The sequence below is a fragment of the Staurois parvus genome, unplaced genomic scaffold (genome assembly GCF_062004578.1).
Source record: "Staurois parvus isolate SC_StPar_1 unplaced genomic scaffold, SC_StPar_1.0 ptg001328l, whole genome shotgun sequence".
NCBI lineage: Eukaryota > Metazoa > Chordata > Amphibia > Anura > Ranidae > Staurois > Staurois parvus.
In genome coordinates this window covers 6109177-6134952 of record NW_028319124.1, presented here as the reverse complement: position 1 = coordinate 6134952, position 25776 = coordinate 6109177, and the positions used below count along the sequence as shown (strand labels likewise).

Sequence of the window (25776 nt, the reverse complement as noted above, 5' to 3'; positions counted from 1 at the left end):
TATTCAAGATGCACCTTGTCCTGAAAGAGCTGCAGGTTGTTCCTTGACAAATATTTCTGTGGCATGTCAGAAGCACCTTTTTCTTTTATGGTTTGTATATTATAGTCACTGTTGATAAGCAGTTTAAACAGCTACATTCAAACCAGCAAGAAAGTGAACTGTAGTGACCACCATATATGAAGACCCCTGTTGGTCAAGAGAGACAACATAAGCCCATGTAAGGATCCGGCACTCAAATTTGATGAGAATCTGTAACCCAAGCAAAGATTTGGAGTGTTGGGTTAATGCCAATAGGTTGAATCATTTACCAGTTTCTCACGTCATTTTGGAAATCCATTTGTGAGATCTTTGCACTATATTACCATTTCTGATCCTCTATCATTGATGCTGTAAGGTAGTCTCTTTCACTGCAGTGAACATACAGTTTATCCATAATATATGGGGGGTTCTTTAATCTAGCAGACCTCAGGCACAGATAGCAACACTGGCATTTCAGTGTAGCAAAGGCAGCATTGCCAGATCACTACAGAGAGTTAGGAGCTGAGGCAGATCAGCCGGTACTTTTCTGTACTTGAGATGTTTTTGAAGACACAAAAGATTGGGAAATGTTCATGTATTGCAGCAATGTGCTAAACATGTTTTTCTTTTCATTTGCACAAACATGCACTTTAAACATACCTCTAGAGCCATGTGATTTTCTATCACTGGGCTATTATATGAGAAATTTGACAATCATTGGACCATTGTTTGGTTCTTGGGGTTTTTAAATGTAATTTTCAAATTTTGCAAAAGCAGCAAGTGTGACGCATTTGAGGGCAAAGTAAGGTATATGTAAAAACTAGCAGATCTCATCTATGTAGTCCCAAAAAGATATGAGAAATGGTAGATTTATTGGACAACCACTGCCTGATAATGGAAATATATATTTTAGGTCAATTTAGAGAAAATAAACAAAAACACATAGGGACTTACTATTGAGTATATTTAGTAATAAAAAGTACAAATATTCAGTCTTGATTTTTTAAGAACAAAAATGTATAACAGAAATTGCATTTTACCTAGACACCAGCGAGTCTCAGTGGGTGGAAAAACACATGAAAACAAAAAAAAAACATACTAGTGTATTTTAGTAGGTCTTTATGATCTAGTTAGCCTGCAGTCAAAAAACACAAAAAATCTGTAGACGATATAAAATAGCAGCATGTACTGGATTTCATGGAAAGGACACTGGTATGGATGACACTATACAGGAAGAAAAAGACTGTAACACTGCTAAACATCAAACAATCTGAACAGTAAAACCTGTACAATTAAATTGTTAATACAATATTTTGTTGGCACATAATAACCAAGACAACACAATATAAAATTCTTAATTTCTCCCCATAAACAAAAGTGTGTGTGTTTGGCACAGTATGGGCAGACCCTGTAATTAAGGTTGTGTTGATTCATTCAGTAAATTGTTCACTTCTTAAAAAAAAAACGTAAGTGATTTTTTATTGGTAACTTCAAATTGTACTCTTGATGAAGATCCATTTAGGTAATGTCACCCCTTTTTGAAGTCCTCTCTTAAGCAGCAGCAGAACCCTCTTTCCCTTGTTTGCATTCCCTCCTATATCAGCTTTCTAAAACATATGATCTTTTCTACAAAGGCGATTTCTCACAACTGTCAGGAATAAGTCATGACTGGTCCTGGGTTTTATAACCAATGATACATGAAGCAGAACACCAAACAAATATAAAATAGCTTTTAGTCTACTTAACGTGTGCCTGTGCCCAGACTATGTGCATTAGGGTAATGGCATCTTCCTAACTAGCAGCAAAAGAACTTTAAAGCAAGACACTGTGGAGAAATTAATTTTCAGTCTTCATAACAGAGGCATTGAGAACACAGCTCGTTTCCCCATTTATATATCTCTGTCAGAACAGACAGTCCTCTATTGTAAACAAATGGCAGGTGCTGTAAGCCATTAAACACTTACTGAAACCTAACTTTAGAGTCTCTTTTCTCCCCAGTGCCTGCAGCTACAAAGGTCAGTGATGGCCTTTTTTTAAAGCTCCATTACTGCATGTTAAGTTAAATGTTAATATCCATAGTCTGAGCACGGGTGAACTTTAATCATTTGTTTAAAAATAATTAAAGCAAATCTTTTGCCCCTTTCACTAAAAATCACATCAGCATACAGCTCTGCATGCTGCTATGAAATCATCTTACATTCATTAAACCATTTTTGCTTTTGCTTACAATTAATGTTTTTCTACTTCACTGATGATGTAACCAGGGCCTCACACCTGCATCCTGGGACATTCCTGTCATGTCCCAGGAAGCACACCCTGAATTTTAGGCGGAGTTCCAGAAAGCAAAGGGAGATGCATTCATCCGCCCTTCAGTAATATGGCCAGCGTGAGAAGAATGGGGGGGAGGGACAAAAGGTATACAAAGAAAAAAAGACTGCAACTATCTCTAAGTATTTGTCTGAAGATTGCCATTACTAAACATTTCTAAATGTACATTTGAGGCAATTTTTCTGATAAGGGTGAAGTTCCTTTTTAACTGTAATAGTTTAAAATCTATCTTTATGACACTTTGTCACAGTTCCCTGCACAGTCAGAAATCATACATATTAGGAGGGTCTGTGATGTAAGCCAATCATGTTGTAATGTATTACCAAGGGATTGTCAATCTAAGCTGTTTTTGGGCATTGGAAGGCAGAGGTGAGGGGGTTTAGGCAGCTTATAAGAGGAGTATAACGAGACTTCAGCAGTATGATGATGTTAGTTTTCAGTCCGGTGAGCAGACAGGTAACACAGGAAGCGGCCGCAGGGTGCAGTGGTGTCACCCAGCTTGATTATAACATGTTGGAAATCTATGCATGTCAAAAAGGCTGCTGAACAGAACAAATAATTTATATTACAAACCTTTTGGTAGGTAAATCAGATCAAAAGTATTTGTCTGAATTGTGTATTCGGTCTCTGATTAGGATTTAGGTTTTATGTTACCGGTCCTCCAGCACAGAACATCACACCTTAGCATACAAGATGCATCAGGTGCTGCTTCTGTTTTTTTCTAGAAAAAAAAAGCTGCAAATCAGCATCATGGAAAGTGTTTAGTTTTATTTCATGATTTGAGATTTTTCTGTTTTAAACCAATATCTGGCCATTATACTAGAATTGTTCGTTGTCACATGCTGCATAGAGTTATGGTCAAAAATATTGGCACCCCTGCATTTCTGTCAGATAAAGCACCAATTTGCCCAGAAAATTGATGCAATTACAAATGTTTAGGCATTCTCGTGTTTATTTCTTTTGTTTGCACTGGTAAAACACAAAAGTGGAGAAACAAAAAAAGTCAAATCTGACATATTCCACGTAAAACCACAAAAATGGACTGGACAAAATTATTGGCACCTTCAATTAAATATTTGGTAGCAAACCCCTTGGAAATCAATCGCTTCCTGTAACCATCAATGAATTTCTTCTACCTCTCTCCTGGAATTTTGGACCAATCTTCTTTCGCCAACTGCTCCAGGTCTCTCAGATTGGAAGAGTTCCTTTTCCCAGCTGCTCCCTATTTCTAATTGCAACAATTTTCTGGGCAAAGTGGTACCTTATATGACAGGATCGCAGGGGTGCCAGTATTTTTGGCCATGACTGTATGTTCAAAGAAATAATAGCAAACAGATACAGCACTGCAAGGCCATTTACTGCTACTGTGTCCCACCATGACATGTGCAATAAGTAACGATGAGGCTTTGCACACATACGAGCTGCATGTTAGGCTCACGTGAAGCCTGTGCTTAATTCTGTTTTGTTGCTTATCCCCACAAACAGAAATATAAGTGAGCAGGGAATGCACAATTGGCACGCTCAGACACTGCAGTCTCATCTATACTGAGCCATTCTGACTACTGCAAAGCTCTTATGTCAAGCTCCATCTCTTGGGGGTCATTTCAGATGCCTCAGCAGTGAAAATCTATGACCACGTCACCAAAAAACACCACAAAACAAAGCCCTTATTGTGATCAAAAACATTATAACCCAACTGTAAAATTTGAGACCACCAGTCTTAGTCTTTTTGAAATAAGGGCCAGCCAGGAAGTAAACTAAACCTGTCATCAAAGCAACACAGGGATGCCATTGCTGAACTCCCTTGTTTCAGTTGTTATGCTGATCATCCGACTTCAATATTTTCCAAATCACTGATCCAGAACAAGTATGCACTATGGAAAACCTCAAGTCCTTATCTGACTATTTGCTCTTTTAAATAGGAGCGTTCAGTAATGACAACCTCCATGTTCTTTTATGACAGATTTCTCTTACGTAAGAGTCCATTATGCGTGTTCCATTGAGAAAAACCTTCATAGAGAGGTGAATTATTTACCATATTGAAGATGTCATCTTTATTGTTCCTAAAGCACACAGCTATATCCTTCTGATTTAACTGTTTAAGTTTCCCTCATGCCTATCAAGCAGCCTGTGATGCAGGTCACCTTAGCTCCCTGGACACAAAACAACTGTATTCAGAGAATGGTTCAGCATCATATCTGAGCACAAAAGAGAAAACAAAAATTCCTATTTGAAAATTGGAAGAAAGGTATGGCTAGAAAAAAAACCCCAATGTATTAAAAACCAAATCATGTATGATGTTTGCAGTAGATGATACCAATTTTGACAGCTACTACACCTCAAAAGACCTCATAGTCTTCGATTCATATAGTCCATACTGTAAGCTAAAATCATTGCACCAACCAAAGAACAATTGCTGCTTTATAAACTAAAGCAGAATGTAAAAGAAAAAAAAACATGTAAAAAGAAACTACCACCATAAACATATTTTGTACTTAATAACAATTTCAAGTCCAGACAAGGATATACATCATTAAAATGCCAGGTCAGGAGTGTCTCGCTCATACATAGAAGTGCATACATCTTCATGCATGTACATTTCATGTTGTGCAATTTTACTGTAGTTTGTGCAATTCAACTGTACCACTGTCAAAAGTGTTTGACAACATAAAGGGCTAGCATAGGTCTCAAATGGTGCCACACGAAAATAGAACCTTGGAATGGAATCGTGTGCATTTAGAACTATCACACAGAATGGGGACTGTAATATGTGAACAACCCAAGACCATTAGTGTCGAAGATCTACCCTTTTACATCCATTCTCTACCTGTGACATAGGGTGGGTTGGTGGATGGCAACAATTTTAATTGCTTTTGATACAGTGGAATAACACCACTAGATTTGACTGTACATAGTGAGGAATGATAATCAAGCACTTATTCCCAGCTCTTAATAAAGTGAACAGTCTTGGATGGTTCTAGAGCACTGTACAGGCACAATCAGAACTACTGACCATACTGTTATAATAAAGTGACAGCTGAAATTCCCTTCATGTCCTTTTACAGAAGTTTAGAAAAAGACTACGTGAAGTCGCTGGAAAATGTCACTGTCCATCCTATCATGAACCCTTTTATAGTAATATGATATTTTTCCTATAGAAGGATCACTGAAAGAACAGTAATTGTGACGTTTGATGGTTTTTACTTTGTTCTTTAATACTTAACAAGTGATGTACCAGAAGGGTAAAGAGCGTCCTCTAAAGATTTAATGTATTGATGCCAATTTCAATGCAAGAGGACAGTTATTTACCCTCAATTCCTAACGGATGAATTACATTTAGGTCTTGATCACTAACAAAGAGGTCGTCTCAGAAGGATGGAGAATGATAGCAGGCCAAGAACATATCCATTAAAGTCACAGGGAACAAAGGATCTCTGTGCTTTCCTCTTCACTTCATGAAGATGTTAGGCAGACATTGTTGCTTTGTTCTGTTTTTACGTATACATAATTGCGTCCGTTCACTGAATGTCCTGCTCTTGTATTCCACCAGGAGACACAAAGGGGTTTATAATCTGTTGAATTCCTATATACTCTTAAGAGACAGGTTAACATATGCCTTTAATTCCTGCTGCAACCGTTTTTTTAAAAGAACATTCTAGAATTTATCCAGGATCCATGAATTTTATACATGTTTATGATTAGAAAAAGGAAAATTTTCTGTTTCTTTCTTCAAAATACCTAAAACTGGGGAAGTTGGTTGCCCAAGCCAATTATTTTTTCATCATCCAGATGAAAAATAAAAAATATAATAAATATAATAAATACAACTTGCTAACCACAACGGTGGGGAAAAGAGGGAGACCAATTCCACCATTAAAATAATAATAATAAAAAAGATGAGTTTCTAGGAACATGAAAATGACACTAATAGGTCATGTACATTTCAATCCTGGCAATAAAACACGATGTGCACATTACGCATCCCCGCCTCGTATCGAGGGGGAGAATTTACACTGTACGAACAAGAAGAGGTTTCGATCTGAAGTGCATCATCTCTTTTAAAACTCTGATGGGAATGAAGAATCCTCACGCTCAATTTTAAATTTAAATTTCTTCTCTCCGTATGCCAGTGGGCGCTTGGGGTCATGCTCAGAGCAGCACAGTCTCCCTTCCAGGGATGAGATTGTCAACTCTCCTTTCTCATGCTCTTTGCAGAAAGACGAAGGGCAGAATTCACAGAAGGATGAAGAGGAGGATCCGCATTTGTCACACTGGTGCCACGGGCAGTCCCATTTACCTGAAAAAGAGAGGAGAATCATTGCAGCAAGCAAACAGACTTCATGAATACATTTCTGACATTTTGCTATAAACACCAACAGTATATTTTTTCAAAAAGACTGCAATTTTTAGCGAAAAAGTATTAGCTCTAGTTCAGTGGCGTTGCCTTCAGAAGAAATTACAGTATGCCATCAGTCTGCTGCAGGTAGGAGGAATCATTGCCTCAGTCTTCTCTACCTCAATGATTAGACTATAAAACTGCAACTTTGTAACAATTCACAAGCAGTCATGGGTAAATCTGCTCTGGTTCAATTCGCCAACAGTTAGGCGATTCTTGTTCAAAACATGGGGAACCCAAACTTAGAGGCAAATCCCATTGAGGAGTACAGGGGGTAAATCTTCCTAAATATTTTTTGTCAAAAGAAAGCTTTATTAAGTTTGCACAAACTTACATGGCATAAGTTCCAGAACCACATGCCAAACAATCATAAACAACCCTTATCAAGACTTCACAGTCACAAGTATGACAATATGAATACAGTAAAAGGCATTCCGCTCCTTATACTCTGCACCTCCACCATCGACATGTGACAAGATCATCCACATAACACTAATTAGCCCATAATGTTTTCAATACCACAGACAGACCTCACATTATTAACAGCATATATTACAAAGTGACAATATGTTACCGTAGCAATTTATCCAACCCGCCAACCCGGAAATATCCAACCACCCATCCCATACTTTTAAAAATTTATAAGCACAGCCTCTATGTTGATAAATAATCCATTCATATCTAAGAACAGTTCCCAAGGATGTTATCCATTCTCTATGTGTGGGAGGGGAAGGGTTTGTCTAGTGAAGTAAAACTGCTCTACGTGCCTGAAATAAAGCACAAGGGGCTGAACGGGGCAGAAGGAGGACAGTCCCGGATTAACTGTACCCTCTAAAGGCATTAAAGTTGACTTGGATCAGTTCATTGTTAATCCTGAGTAGTTACCAAACTCTGTAATTACAGACATAGCTGCTTTCACCAAGATTTCTGTGCCAGCTAGCATCAAACACATATCATCTGCATATAACATTAGTTATAAGTAGGAGGGGCAAAATAACAGTAGCATATTGTCTATAGATCTCTATAGGGATCCCATCTTCCCATGGTGCTTTACTGGCTGAAACTCACCAACTGCCTCCTGCAATTCCTCAATAGAAATAGGAGCGTCTAGACGCATCTTCTGCACAGTGGTTAGGCTCGGGAGAGTAATAGTTTGTAAATATAAGATCATTATATGTGTACAGCATCTTAGAGTGGAGGAAAAAATTTCACCAGCACACCGAGGATTACCAATATGGGTCCAAAGGTTTTAATAAACCATCACATAGTTACAGCAAGGCAACGTTTCGGAGTCTCGCAGGACCCCTGCATCAGGCATGTGACTGATGAAGGGGTCCTACAAAGACTCCGAAACGTTGCCTTGCTGTAACTATGTGATGGTTTATTAAAACCTTTGGACCCATATTGGTGATCCTCGGTGTGCTGCTGACATTTTTTCCTTGCTGATTTTGTTCGGTTCCAGCCGACGGTCACTGCAGCACCCACTTATACACACAGCCATTTTTAACGCAGGAACGTGTGCGTTTGGATCATACACTTGCGTACTGCATTTTAGAGTGGTACAAAGCAGAGTAAAAATTAACTGGCTCGGCCAGCACGGTGTCTGGGGTATTCAAAGTAGTGAGAATGATGGGCTGCTATGGGTGGGGTGTAGATCGCGCAATCACCTATTTAGTTAGGAAGCGACTGGTATGCTCCCCCTCCTCGTAGAAGGCCTGCTTCCTAAAGAAGTGCCGTTTTTCAGCTGAGGAGGATGCCAAATGGGCCACAGCATCCTGTGCAGACAGCCACTCCTCTTTAACAGTGTCAGATGGATTTGCGATGTATTTATTCTCCAATCTCTGTACTAGTTGAGACAAATGGGATTCCTGTAATGAATTATTGTTCTTAATAGCTGTTATTTCCAATATAAACAGACCCCTTAAAAAACATTTGAATGCATCCCAACGATCCAATTCATTAACTTCAGGGGCATTATCTCGAAAGAAAGAAGTCAATGATGTGAGATTCTATACGGTCGTGAATAGTAATGAATTAAAGCCATAATGCATTCATCTTCCAGGGGGCGCGCTTAAGAGTGGAAGCCGGTCTAGCCTTTACCTTAGCTATCAATGGGGAGTGGTCTGAAATACCACAGGGCGCATAAGCCACATCTGAAACCCAAGCATGAGCAGCCGTATTACCCAGGCAAAGGTCAATCCTGGACAGGGACGAGTGAGAGTTGGAAAAGCACGAAACGGTCAAGTCCGTTAGGTGTCTCAACTTCCAAATATCCACTCACCCAAATTCCTCCATAAAGCAGGCCAACAAAGGTCTCCAGCCAGATGGCATACCCCCAGGAGAGGGGTGCCTATCCAGCTGGGGATCGGTCTTCCTAAATTTTATGCATTAGGACAAATAGGCAAGCTACTGACAAAGAAAAGGCATGGAAAGCTAGGCTCTGCTTTGGAGAACATGTATCATGGCAGAAAAGAAAAAAAAAAAGGTCTTTTCATGACAACATTGAAAATACACAAATCCTTTATAATGTGCTTTAGGCCAACTTAAAGCAGTGGTGGTCAAATGTCTAGATATGAGGGGCCTCAAGTGCGACCCCCGACATCACTAAAGGGCTGCACATAAAATTCAGTGAATATTCAATCAGAGATGGTCAGAGACTGCGGACATGACTTAGGAGTTGATCAGAGACTGTGGATATAATACACAAGATGGTCAGAGACTTTGGACAAGCTGCAGGAAATTGTCAGAGAATGTGAACTATTAAAGGAGTTGTTGGAGACTGGGGACATCCTTTAGGGCACAGCCATAGACTGGAGACATTTTACGTGAGGCTGCTAAAAATCACTACTATAACAGGGCAATAGAGAAATAAAGATTAGTGTTTGCTGGGACCATGAAGACCAATTTCTTTTACAGGCAGTCTCAACAATGATGTTGAAACTGTTACATTTAGCATGACTTACCTACAGCAACAACACCCCAGTCTGAAAAATTTCAACTTGAAATAAAGGCTTTTATAAAGTACTTTTAGCAGTGACGCATGTTTACATTAAAAGCTAATAGGCCCAAGTTGACTTGCAGATAGAAATTAGCTAGTAATTTGCTGTGGCTGCCCCAGTTCTGTTCTCACAGATGCAAAACTGTCCGGCTGCAGGAAAATTTCTATCAAACTTGCATTAGGATTTAAGCCACTTTAGAAAATACAGCAGTGTAAAATTGTCCAACAGCAGGACAGTTATAATCAGAGATAATAGTCCCAACTGATGTATAGAAAGAAAGCACTAACTCTCCAGAGCCTCAAAAGGGGTCAATACCAGGAAGAAGCCAGGGAATCAAATGTGTGGATAACCTTAGGATAAAATCCTGGTGATGCAGCCCTCCTCAGATTGGGAGATCATCAAAACTGGAAAAAAGCACACAAGTGGCACAAACACCTGGACCATTATTCAAGGTTTATTAAAACTTATTTAACCGCTTCCCCATCACCCTATAGCAGATTGTCAAGGTCCTACCTTTTCCCTGAGGTTATGTTACTCCATGTGCTGGCGTCCATCTTGGATTCTGCTGTGCATGATGGGAATCCTTTTATGCCTTCAGGTTTCTGTGGTCCATCCCCCAGAGGGGTGTGGCTGATGACATATAAGCCTGTGGCCCGCACATGCTCTTTGCACTTGTGTCTTGTGTCTTTGTGTTGCTATTACTCTGTTCTGACTCTCGTGACTCTCCTGGTATCTATTCGGCTTGTGACTTGACTATTCTTTGTATTCTCCTTTGATCTGACCCTCTGTTGCTGAACCCGGCTCGTGACCTGTGATTCTCGTCTGCTGTCCTGTACTGTTTTGTCCTGTTGTTGTTGACCCCGGCTTGTCTGACTACTCTTTTGTCTCTTCCACCAGCTACACGCCATTGGCGGCGGCCATTACCGTAGCTGAGGTGTCTCGGGGGCCGCGACCTGGTTCCTGGCTGCGTCAAGTCCATCCCCACCATCAGGGGCCCTGGTGAAGGGCAGCCTGGGACTCCGCACCCTGAGGGACTTCGGTCTGTGGGTGGTGGTTGTCGTCAGCCAGTGTGTTACATTGTTAGGCCTGCCTGTCCGTTCCTCAGCTCCTGCCCTGACATTACACAAGTGCCATGAACCCTGACGGTGCAGGCACGCCTTCGCTCCCAATGCTAGTCGCCAGACTCGATCAACAGGATCACCTGCTGGATCAGTTCGCTCAGGCGTTGCAAACTCTGCTTGCACGCACTGCACACCTTGCTCCTGGTGCTATTAGGCCGGTAGTCGCTCCGGTGGTCTCTCCCGCTCCTTCTCCGCCTATTGCATCCACCACCTCGACGGCTGCATCAGCGGCGCCCAGAGGTATGACTGGTTCTGCCCCTCTTCCACAGCGCTTTGGGGGTGAGCCGAGTCAGTGTCGTGGGTTCCTCAACCAGGTGGGTATTTATTTTGAATTAATACCCCACGCCTTTCCGTCTGAGAGGTCAAAGGTGGGTTCCTAATTTCACTACTCTTAGACAAGGCCTTGGCCTGGGCAAATCCCTTATGGGAGAGGAACGACCCGGTGATTCAAGATTTTTCCGGTTTTGTCGATGCCTTCCGTAGGGTATTCGACGTACCAGCTCGTTCCGCCTCGGCGGCCAAGCTGCTCATGACCATGCATCAGGGTTCACGGACCGTGGCCGAGTACGCTATAGAGTTTCGTACCCTGGCGGCAGAGGTCGGTTGGAACAATGAGGCTCTGGTGGCTGCGTTTTCCCTTGGTCTTTCTGACACATTGAAGGACAAGATTGCAGCTAAGGAACTGCCTGTGGTGTTGGAGGAGCTCATCTCTTTCCTGATCCTGATTGACACCAGGCTCAGGGAGAGGCCTTCACTCAAGGAACGCCTGCGGAGGCCTTCCAATCGACTGGCACCTGCGTTTTCTGTCCCACCCGTTCCTCCCTCTCCTCCCACACCTCCTGGGGATAGCTTGTCTGGTGGGGAACCCATGCAGCTGGGGTTTGCTCGCCTTTCCGAGGGGGAGCGGGCCGCTCAGCGTCGGGAGGGTCACTGCCTGTACTGTGGCCTCGGTGGGCACTTTCGGCAGTCTTGTCCGGTCCGTCCGGGAAATGCTCGCACCTGAGATCATGTCGGGGACAGATCTTGGGTGGAGTTTCCTCGTCCCCGGCGTTCCGCAAGGATAAGCCACTGATCACCGTGGTCCTTTCTTGGACGGGGGGCTCGGTGACGGCCCAGGCGTTGGTAGACTCTGGGGCCGGTGGGTTGTTCTTGGACAGCTCGTTTGCTGCACAGCATTCCATTCCCCTGCAGGCTCGTGCTGCCCCATTGGTTCTCGAAGCAATAGATGGCAGGTCCCTGCAACCGCCGCAGGTTACCCACGAGACTCTGCCAATAGAGGTAGCCATTGGGGCTGTTCACAGGGAGTTGGCCTGTTTTCAGGTGATTTCTTCCCCACACTATTCGGTGGTTTTGGGGTATCCCTGGCTCCAGAGGCACAATCCAACCTTCAATTGGCAAACAGCCGAGATTCTCTCATGGTCTCCACAGTGTGGGGCCGGGTGCATCCGGGGGCCGGTTAAGGTATTGTGTGCCTCCTCGGACTCTGCATTGCCCACCGACTATGGGGAGTACCGGGACGTGTTTGATAAGGTACGCGCTGATACCTTACCACCGCATCGTCCTTACGACTGCGCCATATCCTTGCAACCCGGGGCCACTCCTCCACGTGGCAGGGTGTACCCTCTCTCGGTTGCGGAGAATAAGGCCATGGAGGAGTACGTTGTGGATGCGCTTTCCCGGGGGCACATTCGTAAGTCTACTTCCCCAGCAGGAGCGGGTTTTTTTTTCGTAAAGAAGAAAGGTGAGGAATTGAGGCCCTGCATCGATTATAGGGGTCTCAATCGGATTACCATTAAAAATGCATATCCAATTCCTTTGATTTCTGAGTTGTTCGACCGCCTTAAGGGAGCAACAGTCTTTACCAAACTCGACCTTAGGGCGGCGTACAACCTCGTACGGATCAGACAGGGGGATGAGTGGAAGACCGCGTTTAACACCAGAACTGGGCACTACGAATACCTGGTGATGCCCTTCGGATTGTGTAACGCGCCCGCGGTTTTTCAGGAATTCATAAACGATGTCCTTCGTGATTTGTTGCAGCAGTGCGTAGTGGTTTACCTGGATGACATCTTGGTTTACTCTACCTCCATGGAGTCCCATGTCCAGGATGTCAAGCAGGTGCTGCAACGATTGCGTGAGAACGGACTCTTTTGTAAACTCGAGAAGTGCGAGTTCCATCGATCCCAGGTTGCCTTTTTGGGCTACATAATTTCCGCGGAGGGATTTTCCATGGACCCTCAGAAGGTTGCGGCGGTTCTGCAGTGGCCTCGTCCCAATGGTCTTCGGCCCATTCAGCGCTTTCTGGGTTTTGCCAACTACTATCGGAAGTTCATCAGGAACTTCTCCACATTGGCAAAGCCTCTCTCTGACCTAACCAAGAAGGGGAGTAACCCTCACGAGTGGCCATCCGAGGCCATCATAGCTTTCGAGGCTCTGAAAGCTGCCTTTGCTTCGGCTCCGATTCTTTCGCATCCCAATCCTGGGTTGCCCTTCGTCCTCGAAGTTGATGCTTCCGAGACGGGAGTAGGGGCTCTCCTGTCTCAGTGTCGGTCGCCCGATGGACCCCTACTTCCCTGCGGGTTCTACTCCAGGAAGCTTTCCTCGGCTGAGTGCAACTACCAGATTGGAGATCGGGAGTTGTTGGTCATCATTCTGGCTCTCAAGGAATGGAGGCACCTGCTCGAGGGTTCCGCGGTTCCGGTCCTCATTCTTACCGATCACAAGAACCTGACTTATCTTTCGGAGGCCAAGAGATTGACACCCCGCCAGGCCAGATGGGCTCTGTTCTTGTCACGCTTCAACTATGTGGTTTCATATTTGCCTGGTTCCAAGAATGTCAGGGCTGATGCGTTGTCACGGCATTACTCTGAGTTGTCCAGGGAGGACTCTGAGCCAATCTCACTTATACCTCCAGATCAGATCCTGGCTGCCATTCGCACCAGTCCGACCTCTCCCCTTGGGGAGCAGATTTTGGCGGCTCAAACTGATGCTCCTCCCGGGAAGCCGGAGGGTAGATGTTTCGTACCCGAGGGATTGCGCACCCGCCTGCTGCGTACCTACCATAACGCCAAAACTGCCGGGCATCCGGGGAAGAACCAGCTGTGTTGGGTCATCTCTCGCTTATTCTGGTGGCCAACCCTCCGTGCCGACATTGCCTTTTATGTAGCGGCATGTTCGATCTGTGCCCAGAATAAGTCTCCACGGCATCTCCCTTTGGGTCTTCTGCAACCCATTCCCAATGGGGAGCGTCCTTGGTCACATCTAGGGATGGACTTTATTGTAGACCTCCCGGTGTCTCGGGGTCATACGGTCATCCTCATGATCGTTGATCGGTTTTCCAAGATGTGCCATTGCATTCCACTCAGGAAATTACCCACAGCGCAAGAACTGGCCACGGTCTTTTCCAGGGAGATTTTTCGCCTGCATGGGTTACCTAAGGTGATTGTCTCAGACCGCGGGAGTCAGTTCGTGTCCAGATTCTGGCGCGCCTTCTGCTCCCAGTTGGGTATTAGTCTCTCCTTTTCTTCAGCCTACCACCCGCAGTCCAATGGGGCTGCGGAGCGTTCCAATTAGGCCTTAGAACAATTCCTTCGGTGTTATATTTCAGACCATCAGGACGATTGGGCCGATCTCCTGCCGTGGGCAGAGTTTGCCAGGAACTCGGCAGTCAACTCTTCCTCCGGGATGTCTCCCTTCATGGCCAACTATGGGTTCCAACCCGCGGTATTACCTGAGAGGTTCTCACCACAGGACATTCCGGCTGTGGAGAACCATCTTGCTGTCCTGCGTTCATCATGGGGGCAGATCCAGAGGGCCTTGAGGGACTCAGCTCAGCGCCAGAAGTTCCAGGCTGATCGCAGACGGTTGCCCGCTCCTTCATACCAGGTCGGCGATCGGGTGTGGTTGTCTACTCGCAACCTCAATCTTCGGGTGCCCACACCCAAACTAGCTCCCCGTTTTGTCGGTCCTTTCCGCATTCTCCGCAAAGTGAATCCGGTGGCCTATGCCCTTGCCCTTCCGTCTGGGATGCGCATCTCCAATATCTTTCATGTTTCTCTGTTGAAACCTCTGATCTGCAATCGCTTCACTACCTCTCTTCCTCGGCCTCGTCCTGTCCGGGTTGACGGTCATGAGGAGTATGAGGTGAGCCAGATCCTGGACTCTCGATTGGTGCGCGGTCGATTACAGTTCCTGGTTCATTGGCGTGGTTATGGTCCCGAGGAGCGTTCCTGGGTTCCTTCCGCGGATGTCCATGCTCCTGCCCTCCTCCGCGCTTTTCATACCCGCTTTCCTCAGAAACCTTTTGTTGAGCCGCGGAGGGGGAGGGGCCCTTGAGGAGGAGGTACTGTCAAGGTCCTACCTTTTCCCTGAGGTTATGTTACTCCATGTGCTGGCGTCCATCTTGGATTCTGCTGTGCATGATGGGAATCCTTTTATGCCTTCAGGTTTCTGTGGTCCATCCCCCAGAGGGGTGTGGCTGATGACATATAAACCTGTGGCCCGCACATGCTCTTTGCACTTGTGTCTTGTGTCTTTGTGTTGCTATTACTCTGTTCTGACTCTCGTGACTCTCCTGGTATCTATTCGGCTTGTGACTTGACTATTCTTTGTATTCTCCTTTGATCTGACCCTCTGTTGCTGAACCCGGCTCGTGTCCTGTGATTCTCGTCTGCTGTCCTGTACTGTTTTGTCCTGTTGTTGTTGACCCCGGCTTGTCTGACTACTCTTTTGTCTCTTCCACCAGCTACACGCCATTGGCGGCGGCCATTACCGCAGCTGAGGTGTCTCGGGGGCCGCGACCTGGTTCCTGGCTGTGTCAAGTCCATCCCCACCATCAGGGGCCCTGGTGAAGGGCAGCCTGGGACTTAGACTCCGCGCCCTGAGGGACTTCGGTCTGTGGGTGGTGGTTGTCGTCAGCCAGTGCGTTACATTGTTAGGCCTGCCTGTCCGTTCCTCAGCTCCTGCCCTGACACAGATATACTTCTACAGGGCAGCAGGGGTGTGCAAAATCACGTATATATACATGATTTTGCAGTTCTAGTTCGAAGCACACGTGCGCTATACCCCCCGCCACCATTCGCGGCCGTGGCTGTCGATCACCAGGTCCCGGCCGGTGATTACCCGCCGGCGCCTGGTGATTACCGAGGATCTCCGACGGGGAGGAGGGCTGCTTTGTTTCCTAGCAGTCCTCCTCCTTGTCGACTCGGGCACAGTGAAGCACCAACACACCGCCCCCCCACTAAAACACTCCGAGCACACAGTTAACCCTTTGATCGCCCCTCATGTTAACACCTTCCTCCCCTGTGCCATTAGTACGGTATCAATGCTTTTTTTTAGCACTGATCACTGTATTGGTATCACTGGGGATGTCAGTGACACCAAGCCAGTTCTTTCCCAGTGTCAGAATGCCCGCCACAGTTCGGCAGTCCCACTGTAAGTCGCTGACTGCCGCCATTATTGGTATAAAAAAAAATTCCAGTATATATACCACCATTTGTAGACTCTACACCCCAGTGTCAGAATGTCCGCCGCAGTCCCGGTATCTATATCGCTATTTGTAAATGCTATAACTTTCATGTAAACCAATTAATTTACACATATTGGGATTTTTTTTTTTAGCAAAGACATGTCGCAGAATACATTTTGGCCTAAACTTATGACGAAATTAGATTTTTTTCTTTTTTACTGGACAAATTTAATAGCAAAAGTCAAAAATATTGTTTTTTTTCTCAAAATTGTTGGTCTTTTTTTTTTTGTTATAGCGCATAAAATTAAAACCGCACCAAAAGAAAGCTCAATTCCTGGGAAAAAAAGACACACATTTCATTTGGGTGCAGTGTTGCATGACCGCACAATTGTCAGTTAAAGTAACGCAGCGCCGTAACACAAAAAATGTCCTGGTCAGGAAGGGGGGGAAATCCTCTGGAGGGTAAGTGGTTAAAAAGATAAAAAACATGCTCACAAAAAAAGCCTGTAAAGCCACAGGGATGGCCCAAAATGATGGCAGAGTGTCCGTCTGGTGGTGCGGTCAGCCATGACGCGTTTTGGGGACATGTCCCTTTCCTCAGAGCTGAAGGAAGTTTTAATAAACCTTGGATAATGCGCTGGGTGTTTGTGCCATCTGTGTGCTCTTTCCAACTGGTGTATAGCCAACTTTTTTATTTTATCTATGTTGGTAGGGGGAGCGGTAACCACTGTTAGGTGTACACTGTTCTTGGTGATAAAAGATGGAGTTATTCTTTAAGTAATGACAAATGGATTGCCAAAGAAATAGGCTCATATCAGAAATGCAATTTTTTCCTACTCCTGAGGGGGTGTATACAGGAGTGAGAGCTGAAGTTATTAAAACAGAGTTTTCCCACAAAAAATAGATGTTTGACCACTTCCCGACCGTCCTATAGCAGAACTACTGCTACAGGGCGGCAGGGCTGCGCAAAATCAAATATATATATATCTATGTGATTTTTTATTTCCTACCCACGCCGCCATTGGCGGCTACAGCTGTCGATCACCGGGTCCCTGCCAGAGGTTCCCCGCCAGCACCCAGCGAATGCAGAGGAACATTGACAGGGGAGTGGTCTGTATGTAAACAATACAGATCTCTCCCCTGTCAGAACCAGCAGAGCAATACAAAACAGCATGCTTACACAGTAAAACACCGCACACAGCACACAATATGAAACACACAGCACACAGTTAACCTCTTGATCGCCCCAGATTTTAACCCCTTCCTGCCCAGTGTCATTAGTACAGTATCCGTGCTTTTTATTAGCACTGATCACTGTATTAGTGTTACTGGGGATGTCAATGTCAGTCAGTTACCCTCCAGTATCAGAATGCCCGCCGCAGTCCTGCAGTCCCACTATAGGTCGCTAATCACCGCCATTACTAGTATATATAAAGAAAAAAAATTCCAGTATATATATACCGCCATTTGTAGTCGCTATAACTTTCACGTAAACCAATTAATTTACACGTATTGGGATTTATTTTTAACAAAGACATGTAGCAGAATACATATTGGCCTAAATTTATGCCGAAATGTGATTTTTAAAATTTTTTTAATGGATATTTTTTATAGAAAAAAGTCCAAAATATTTTTTTTTTCAAAATCGTCAGTCTTTTTTTGTTTATAGCGCAAAAAATAAAAACCACAGAGGCGATCAAATACCACTGAAAGAAAGCTCCATTTGTGGGGAAAAAAAGGACATAAATTTCATTTGGGTGCAGCGTTGCATCACCGCGCAATTGTCAGTTAAGTTAATGTAACAACGTATCACAAAAAATGCCCTGGTCAGGAAGGGGGGTAAATCCTCTGGAGGCCAAGTGGTTAATATATATACTGAAATTATGTTTGTGTAGTTCTGCATTCTAGCAATGCATGATGAAGACACACATACACCCAGTGATTAGAAATACAGGAGAATACACCCAGGAAGAGCAAACAGAGCATGACATACACAACCTAATATTAGGTAAGGGTAAGAACACATACACTCAGTAACTGGGAAACACAGGAGGATATACAACTTGTAAGTTGCAAGGTGGGGCCTCTATCAATCTGACTTGTTTTCCCAGCACATTCCTCCAGATTGGATTGAGATCTGGAGATTTTGGAGATCAAGTCAACACCATGAAGATACCTTCTTCTGTACCTCTGTGGTCCCGTTTTGATCACGTGCCCATTAGAGGGAAATTTTGGCTGTGGACACAGGTGAGCATGGGCACCATGACAGGTATGCGGCTATGCAGCCCCATACACAACAAACTGTGATGCAATGTGTGTTCTGACACCTTTCTATTGGAACCAGCATTAATTTTTTCAACAATTTGAGCTACAGTAGCTCTTCTATTGGACTAGACTACACAGGCCAGTCTTTGGTCCCCATGTGGATCAATGAGCCTTGACGCCCATGAACCTGTTGCCAGTTTTTCAGTTTTCCATCCTTGGACAACTTTTAATAGGTCCTGACCACTGCAGACCGGAAACTTCCCACATGAATTGCAGTTTTTAAGTTGCCCTGATCCAGTCAACTAGCCATTACAATGTGACCCTTGTCAAAATTGCTCAAATGCTTACACTTGCCCATTTTTTTTGCTTCCAACACATCAACTTCAGCAACAACATAGTTACTTGCTGCCTAATATATCCCACCCACTTTCAGATGCCATTGTAACGAGATAATCTATGTTATTTATTTTACCTGTCAGTGGTCATAATGCTCTGGCTGATCAGTGTATATATACAAGCACAAATATTACATATTTCTAAATACCAAGGCTCACCGTAGGGAGGCTGTGTCAGGTTAAGGCAGAGGAGGTGATAAGCTTTAGGACAGTCTCTCTTATCACACATCACCAGCTCCCCTCCATCACCACAGCGGAAACAGAAATCTTCATGCATCTGTTTCTGCTCAGTTTTGATTTTGCGTTTCTTTGCTTTCAAGCGGGCATTTTTGGCCTTTTCTTCTGTTGCTGTAGCACAAGCTGTCTGCAGAATGAAGAAACACAATACTTTATAGATTATAACAATGTACTAAAGACAATAGAGAGGTAGCACTAGTACATTCTGATTTAGAATTGTGATGTCTGCTTTTTTAAAATCTGAGAGAGGTTTGTTTGTTTGTTTGTTTGTTGTTTTAACTAGGTATTAGTGTAGTTATATTTCCTGTGTTGTTTGTTTGCTTTACCTTGTAATGATGGGCTCACATGTTGTGGCTGCAGTTTGTAGTGTTATAGCTGATCGATTCCCCTATGTCCATGTATTGCTGCAGCCAGCTTGCCCCTCATGCACCAAGGGAACAGGACAACCTCCTGTTCCGGATCACACAGCATCAAATCCATCCTCTCTGTGTTGCATCACAAATGTGGGAGTGCTAATGTGATAAGTGTTGGTCACTTACCTGACGAAGAGGCCCTGCGTGGCTCCGAAACGTTGCCTTTTTTACACTATGTGACCATGGAATAAAACTTTGGACCTGTCTGAGGAATCCTTGGTGTGCTCATGACATTTCTTTACATCAAGTGTACTAGGTTCCCAGCCTGTGATCACTGTAGTACCAGCTAAACCTTACAGCCATATCCATGAACGTGTGCTTCGGGAATATTATGATTTGCTATTGTGATAAAATACATAATCTCCCAACTGCATGAGTGAGATTGAGTTCTCTATGTGTCTGTGAATGCTCTGCCTGCTTGTGTCTGTGCCAGACCTAAATACTATGTAGTTATCACCTGCAAGCCCACTGGACCGTGAGACCCAGGGATTGTGCGACATGTAGCTTCTTCACAGGAAGTGTCTGATCTCATATTACAGACAGACATGCATTAACCTGTGCAGAGCCATGCCACAAAAAAAAACGATGACACGGTAATGTGAAGATTTGAACTATAATAGAATTTGTGTACAGGACAACAAATGACACCATTAAACTACATATTAAAAGCACATCTTATGCATGTGAAAAACAAGGAGCAGGTAGGAATGTTTACCATTCCAAGGTAATGTTTACCATTACCTTGAAAGATAACTGAACCTTTAGTGCAGTTGCACTCATATTGTATCATGTAAAGGAAATTTGTAAATTCTATATAAAATTGTATTCTATTTTGTATACTTTGCCTATGTATTGTACACTGCACTCGTTGTGCACATGGCACTAATAATGTTTTCATTACATTTGCATTCTTTCAAGTCCTGATTAGAAATTAGTCTGCCTATGTAACAACTCTTGTTACCATAAAAGTACAATTGTAATATTAATTTGATACCCCTATTCCCTCTTAAATACTGCGGTCACCCTCTGGCTCTATCTAACACACATCTTCAATCTCTCCCTCTATTCTGGCACCTTTCCCAACACCCTAAACCATCCACTAGTCACCTACATACTTAAAAAGCCTTCCTTGGACCCCACCAATCTTAGCAACCTAGGCCCCATCTCTTTGCTCCCCGATTCCTCCAAACTCTTTGAACGCCTGGTCTTTAACCAACTGAGTGATCACCTCATCAAGAATAACCTTCTTGATCCCCTTCAGTCTGGGTTTCGCCTTCAACACTCCACAGAAACTGCTCTCCTCACAAACAATTTACTAACAGCAAAAACCAATGGGCACTATTCTGTACTCCCACTTCTGGACCTCTCAACTGCCCTTGATACGGTTGACCACCCCATTCTCCTCAAAAAACTTTACTCCCTTGGTATCCGTAACTGTGCTCTTTGTTGGTTCTCATCCAACTTATCCCACCACACCTTCAGTGTCACTTACAATTCTACTTCCTCCTCTCCTCTCGCTTCTTCAGTTAGGGCCCCCCAAGGTTCTGTTCTTGGACCTCTCCTATTCTCAATCTACACCTCCTCCCTGGGTCAGCTGGTAGGCTCCCATGGCTTTCAATATCATTTCTACGCTGACGACACCCACATCTATCTCTACCCCTCAGCTCACAACAAGTCTCCTCACGTATCACTAATTTACTGACTGACATGTCAGCCTGGATGTCACACCACTTCCTCAACCTCAATCTATCCAAAACTGAGCTCCTAATATTTCTTCCCCCACATGCCCCCTCCCCTTACTTCTCTGTCAAGATCATTGGCACAACCATCAACCCAGCCCCGCATGCCAGGGTGCTAGGTGTAATTATGGACTCTGAACTCTCCTTTCGGCCCCACATCCAATCACCTTTCAAAGCTTGCGTCTCAATCTCAGCAACATCTTCAAAATATGCCCCTTCCTAACCAATGACACCACAAAGCTTCTTATTCAATCCCAGGTTATCTCTCACCTAGACTACTGCAACTCCCTCCTCATTGACTTACCTTTACATAGGCTATTCCCCCTCCAGTCCATCAAGAATGCTGCTGCCAGACTCATCCACCTTACCAGCTGTTCAGTTTCTACTACCCCTCTCTGCCATTCTCTCCAACAAATTAAATTCAAAATACTTACAATAATTTACAAAGCCATCTACAGCTCGGCCCCCAGCTACATCACTAACCTAGTCTAAAAATACCAACCAAATCACTCCCTTCGTTCCTCACAAGACCTCCTGCTTTCTAGTTCCCTTGTCATTTTCTCCCATGCCTGCCTGCAGGACTTTTCCCAAGCCACACCCATCCTATGGAATTCCCTAACCCAATCTGTCCGACTATCTCCTACTCTGTTTTAGGTGATCCCTGAAAATGTTTCTCTTCAGAGAAGCATATCCTGCCTCCACCTAACAACTGTACATGTATTTTCTTCATTGGCTCATCCCACACAGTTAATACCTTTTGTATCGCTTGTCCCTCCCCTTTTAGATTGTAAGCACTAACAAGCAGGGCTCTCTGATTCCTCCTGTATTCAATTGTATTGTAACTGTACTGTTTGCCCTCACATTGTAAAGCACTGCGAAAACTGTTGGTGCTATATAAATCCTGTATAATAATAATACCTAAGTAATCATGTGTATGAAAAAACTTCAAATGTGCTGAATAAAGAGAACAGTTAGCTAGAAATATGCTGAGTGTATCTTTTTGTGTCTGTTACCTGCTGCAGTAGTTATTATTATTTGGAACTACTAATCAATATGACGATAGGAGTTGCCTATCTATAAATTTTCAGTATTAAAGTCCAGAACAATCGCCTTCCTGACAGTTTTTCCTCACCTGTCCGTGATCCAGAAGATATCACCCATGAAGCCACCAAGCTATTAGTTAAATCGTCTTCACAGTACCTCCAGTCAATGCTATGAAGATTTTGAGCTCCATGCTCTAGTGGAGTAGGAATTCTCCATAGGATTGAATGGAGCGTGTACTATTCATGTGCAGCCCCAGTTCAGAAGATTTTGGCAAGAAGCTCAGAGGTTTTGTGGATGATATCTTGCTGGAAGGAAGACACTGAAGCAAAGATATGTACGGGGGTGCACAATACATGAGTAATGCACTACATTTTAACCACCGCCCGCCATATAGTAATATGACAGGTGCAAGGTGGTTCTTTCGTTCTGGGAGGACGTCATATGACGTCCTTCCATTCTCACTGCGCATGCGCGGCTCAGGGATTGCACAGCGCGGCGATCAGTGGTGCGCTGTGTCTCTCGGACACAGCGAGTCACCGATCACGGAAAGAGCCGAAGATGTCGGCTCGGTCATGTGATCAGCTGTGTCCAATCACAGCTGATCACATGTAAACAGGGAAATGCTGGTTATCGGCATTTCTCTCCTCTCGAGCTGAAATGCCGATAACCGGCATTTCCCTGTTTACATGTGATCAGCTGTAAACAGTGAAATGCCGGCTCTCCTCTCAAGAGGAGAGGAGAGCCGGTAATCGGCTTTCCGCGGACATCTACACTGATCATCAGGGCACTGATGATCAGTGTGCCCTGATGATCAGTGTAGCCCCAGCAGTGCCACCTGTCAGTGCCTTGTGTCAGTGCTAATCAGTGCCTCGTGCCAGTGCCCATCAGTGCCATATCAGTGCCTACCAGTGCACATGAATGCCACATATCAGTGCCCATCTAAGCTGCCTTTCAGTGTCACCCATCAGTGCCAGTCAGTGCCACCTATCAATGCCAATCAGTGCCACATATCAGTGCTGCCAATCAGTGCCACCTATCAGTGCTGCCTATCAGTGCCAGTCAGTGCTGCCTATCAGTGTGCATCAGTGCCGCCTAACAGTGCCTGTCACTTTTATAACAAAAACTAAGAAAAATTTTCAAAATTTTCAGTGGTTTTTGGTTTGTTTAAGAAAAAATAAAAAACCCAGAGGTGATTAAATACTTATAAATACAATGTGAAAATGATATCCAAAAACACCCTTAAACCTACACTGATTTCAAATTGGAAAAAACTTTCAACCCCTGAAAGCTTAAAATCAAATAAACAGGTCCAAAAGAGAATCTACCCTCTTTTACCAAATAATCTACCTATATGTATAACAACAAAACTTTCCCCATATAGTTATATACGTAAACTAACACAAAATCATAAAGTCCAGTGTCTCAGTGATCAAAACCAAATCATAAAAGTCCAGTGTCTCGATAATCAAAAATTGGTAGAACTAAAAAAGATGTATTCCTTGCAGTGTTGATTGCGTTCAATGATTTTTGTGAAAAACCTCAAAAATAAAGAAACTCACAATAGTGCATTACCATAACATAATCAAAAAAAAAAAAAAAAAAATATATATATATATATATATATACCTATATATACGCATACATGCAAACACAAATGTGTATCATAAAATTGTGCAACACTAAGTGATATAAAATTAGTGAAACACTTGTGAAAACCTTCCAAATAGGTAATAAAACACTCGTGCTCAAAAATTATAAAATCCTGAAGTGATCCACTCAGTGAGATTCCTACCCACACTCAGTGAGATTCCTACCCACACTAACAGAGGTGGAAAGGAAAAAATATCAGGAAGATCAAGCCTTCCAATTAGGATTGAAATCTCTAAAAGAAAAGAAAAATATTGTTATCAGACCTGCAGATAAGGGGGGAGGGGTGGTGGTTTTAGATAGATCTGCATATGAAAAAGAAATGGAACACATGTTAAATGATCAGGAAACGTATATGAAAATTAAAAATAATCCAGTCAAGTTGTACAAAAAAACGCTCCATAATCTAGTGAAGGAAGCAGAAAGAATGGTATTGTAACAGAGAAAGAAGGTAGATATTTGATTCCTAATCATTGCAAAACACCAATTATTTATTATTTACCGAAAATTCATAAAAATTTGACCAATCCCCCGGGTAGACCAATAATTAATGGGATTGGTTCTTTACACTCAAGAACGGGTGAATACATTGATTTTTATTTACAGCCAATAGTGAAAAAAATGCCCTCATATTTAAAGGATAGTAGTGATGTCATCAATATAGTGAATAATATGAGAATTACTAAGGAAACTCTGTTGGTTACAATTGATGTTAATGCTTTATATGCGAATATCAGACATAATGATGGCATTAAAGCCATCAAATGGGCTTTGAAAAACTTCTCTGATCTTCATATTAAGCAGAGAAAGTTTATCATCCAGCTACTTGAATTCTGTTTAGATAAGAACTATTTTTGGTATAATGGAGAATTTTTTATACAAAAAAAAGGGGTTGCAATGGGCGCAAAGTTTGCGCCCAGCCTTGCCAATATATTTTTAGCAAAATGGGAGGAGAAGGACATTTTTAAAAATAGAAGGAAGGAACTCATACTGTGGAAACGTTATATTGATGATATTTTGGTTATGTGGGAAGGTTCCCTACAATCATTAAAAGAGTTCTTTTTAATCTTAGAGAATAACGAATATAATTTAGGGTTTTCGTTTACGGTGGATCTTATGTCGATTAATTTTTTAGATCTTAATATTTTTTAAAGAAAACGACTCTCTTTTTACTAAAACATATTTTAAGGAAACAGACAGAAATGGCTTTATACCGATTAATAGCTGTCACCACCCTATTTGGATACATGGTATACCTAAAAATCAGTTTGTTAGAATCATGAGGAATTGTTCCAGACTGAAGGATTATATAGAACAATCAGAGTTAATTAAGGACAGGTTTGTCCAGAAAGGTTATGATCCTACTAAGTTAGAAAAAATTAGGTTTGAAATTAGTAAGAATTATATTGGAGATCAAAAAGTGAGTTATCAATCTAAACAAAAAAAAGAGTAAAATAAAAGGGTGGATTATGCGTTTATATCGAGTTATAATTGCCAATATAAAGAGATAGAATCTATTTTCAATAAACACTGGCCAATTATTAAAAAGGATAGAATTTTGGGCCAGATAATACCGGAAAAACCTACTTTTATCTATAGGAGAACAAACAATTTAAGGGATATTTTAGTAAAAAATGTAATTTCTCCCCCCAGGAAAAAGAAGATGAATATGTTTAATCTTAAAGGATTTTACCCCTGTAAAAAATG

At 43.1% G+C, this 25776-nt stretch overlaps 1 protein-coding gene across 5 annotated transcripts in view; it reads right to left on the bottom strand.

Annotated features, from left to right (window-relative positions):
- Positions 1 to 961: 961 nt before the first annotated feature.
- NSD3 (nuclear receptor binding SET domain protein 3) overlaps positions 962 to 25776 on the bottom strand; it is a 192758-nt gene continuing 167943 nt past the window's right edge. For all 5 annotated transcript variants that reach the window (XM_089661313.1, XM_089661314.1, XM_089661315.1 and 2 more), the window contains 2 exons: positions 19149 to 19353; positions 962 to 6643 (listed from right to left, as the gene is read on the bottom strand). In XM_089661313.1, the coding sequence (XP_089517439.1) occupies positions 6405 to 6643; positions 19149 to 19353 (444 nt within the window). In that variant the 3' untranslated portion in view covers positions 962 to 6404. The remainder of the gene's footprint in view (positions 6644 to 19148; positions 19354 to 25776) is intronic.